At 49.4% G+C, this 2,956-nt stretch overlaps 1 protein-coding gene across 1 annotated transcript; it reads left to right on the forward strand.

Annotated features, from left to right (window-relative positions):
• Window positions 1-596: 596 nt before the first annotated feature.
• On the forward strand, window positions 597-2,048 carry LOC117213323. The gene has a single exon (XM_033458683.1). The coding sequence runs from the start codon at window positions 597-599 to the stop codon at window positions 2,046-2,048; it is 1,452 nt and encodes a 483-aa protein (XP_033314574.1).
• The last annotated feature ends 908 nt before the right edge of the window (window positions 2,049-2,956 follow it).

The following is a 2,956-nucleotide window of genomic DNA, read 5'->3' on the forward strand; positions in this document are numbered from 1 at the left end:
AATACGTACTCACTGGCGACATCGAGAAAATGTATCGGCAATTCCTCGTACGACCGGAGGATCGGAAATATCAAAGGATATTATGGCGCAGCGCGAGTAGAGAAACAGAAACATATGAGCTTAACACCGTAACGTTCGGTTTATCCGCAGCCCCGTATCTAGCTATTCGGTGCCTCAAGCAACTGGCAGAGGACGAAGGACATCGATTTCCACGTACAGCACAGGTACTGCAGCGAGATTTCTACGTCGACGACGCTCTCACCGGAGCTGAAACGAAGGACGAAGCCCTCACGCTCAGAACAGAACTCACCAATTTACTTTAACTAGCCGGCTTAAACATACGAAAATGGGCGTCAAACGATAATGACTTATTACATGGACTTTCCTTAGAAGAAACAAATCACCAACATTTTTTGGGCGACTCGCAAACCTTGAAGACGCTGGGGGTGTTTTGGAATTCATCCGACGACTCCATTCTTTACTCGGTCGAAGTCAAACCCACGCCCTCCCGAATCACGAAACGAATCATCAGCTCGGAGATCGCAAAAATTTACGATCCGCTCGGTCTGCTCGCACCGGTGATTGTTCGGGCCAAGATGCTACTTCAACGAATATGGTCGTCGAAAATCGATTGGGATGAATCACTTCCGATCGAGTTACATATAGAGTGGGAAAGGTACTATGCCCAATTACCCTTATTAAACAACGTCAGGTTCCCACGCAAGGCAATAATCGAGTCCGCAATAGAAATTGAACTGCATGGTTTCTGCGATGCCAGCGAAAAGGCTTACGGAGCCTGTGTTTATCTCCGAACCCTTAACACCAACGGCCGTGTTTGGACCCAACTTTTAACCGCAAAATCGAAAGTCGCCCCCCTCAAGTGCCAGACCATTCCTCGGCTCGAGCTGAGCGGAGCACTCCTTCTTACGTCCCTGATGTCGACAGTACAACAAGCCCTATCACATAAAATTACTCGAACTATCTATTGGACCGATTCCACTATCGTCCTCCATTGGCTCAATACATCACCTCACACCCTTAAAACATTCGTCGCTAACAGAGTCTCCGAAATTCAAACAAAAACCAGCATCCGCGATTGGCGCCACGTTCCTACCGACGACAATCCCGCGGACTTAATATCACGCGGCCAAACACCCGAAGAGTTTCTGCGCCCAACCATCTGGCAGCACGGTCCTGCATGGCTCTACCAGTCGGAAGGCTATTGGCCGACATGGGCGCTAACACCGCAAATTGAAGTACCGGAGCAGAAAGGGGCGTTTTGTCTGTCCGCAAACCCCGCCGATTACAGTTTGTTGCAAAGGTATTCATCCTGGCCCAAGTTTATACGAATCATAGCTCGTTGCCTCCGTTGGAAACAGAAAAGGAACCGAGCGGCACCCCTAACCGTTACCGAATTACGCATAACGCACAATAAGCTGATAAAATTGTTGCAAAACATCCATTTCTCCGAGGAAATTCGTACACTCCAAAAAGATCGGAACGCGGCGATAAAGGGTAAGCTCACGCGACTCAATCCGTTCATAGACAAGGAAGGAATATTGCGAGTCGGGAGTCGACTCAGTCATTCGTCGATGACCTTCGCCCAGAAACATCCCATAGTATTACCTAAGTCATCCGTTACAACACGCATCATAGAACACGAGCACAAGATCCACATGCATTCCGGAACGCAGGCTACGTTATACGCAGTAAGACAAAGATACTGGCCCGTCGACGGTCGAAGTCAAGTATGGCGGGCGATCAAAGGCTGCGTTCGCTGCTGCCGCGCTCAACCACCGCCGGTAGAATACGTGATGGGCAATCTGCCGGAGGCGCGAGTAACGGAATCTCGCCCATTCACAAACGTCGGCGTCGATTACTGCGGGCCGTTCCACATCAAGGAAAAACGAGATCGTAACCGTCGTCAGATAAAGGTATACGTAGCTATTTTCGTATGCCTAGCAATTAAAGCGGTACACATCGAGCTCGTTGACGATCTCACTAGCGAAGCCTTCATCGCCGCTCTTCGCAGATTTATCGCTCGATGAGGGTATTGCTCCACCATCCATTCTGATAACGGCACCAACTTCAGAGGAGCAAGCAACGAATTACGAGAGCTTCATGATTTATTACAATCGGACGATCACAAAGAAAAAGTAACTGCATTTTTAGCCGACAAACAAATCGAATGGCGCTTCATTCCACCTCATTCACCGCATTTCGGTGGGCTATGGGAAGCAGCGGTGAAGTCATTTAAACGCCACCTCAGGCGTGTAGCCGGCAACGAGTTACTCACCTCTGAACAATTGAATACTCTTATCACAGAAATAGAAGCAGTCCTCAATTCCCGCCCGCTAACTCCTATCTCCACCGATCCAAATGATCTCCTAGTCCTCACTCCCGGACATTTTCTCATTGGCGATTCATTAATGTGCTTACGTGATCGAGATTTCAGAGACATTCCATCGAACCGACTCTCCAGATGGCAGCATATCCAACAGCTTAAACAGCATTTTTGGAACCGCTGGCATAAGGAGTATTTGAACGAGCTAACCAACCGCAATAAGTGGAGCAAGGGTGGACACAGCATCCAAAAGGGCACAATCGTCATCCTCAGAGAGGACAACGTTCCCTCCATGCATTGGCCTCTGGGCCGAGTTATCAAGGTTCATCCAGGCGCCGATGGTGTCATCCGGACAGCTACAGTTCAGACGGCAAAGAGCGTTTTGGATCGGGCCGTCAAAAGGCTTGTCCCACTGCCAATTCAACCCGATTTAGAGAAACCCGAACAACTAGCCACCGAGACGAACTAAGATGGGAACTTCAACCTAACTTGATCGGTACCCTCTCAACGGGGGGAGAATGTTACGCCATGCGGCTTGCCATAGATCATATTCTTAACTGTCGGTCGCGGCACTATAATGTCGCAGACGGATCGTCGCGGCTTCCCGGCAAA

This window comes from Bombus bifarius, unplaced genomic scaffold (genome assembly GCF_011952205.1).
Source record: "Bombus bifarius isolate JDL3187 unplaced genomic scaffold, Bbif_JDL3187 scf7180000008683, whole genome shotgun sequence".
In the NCBI taxonomy this organism is placed as follows: domain Eukaryota; kingdom Metazoa; phylum Arthropoda; class Insecta; order Hymenoptera; family Apidae; genus Bombus; species Bombus bifarius.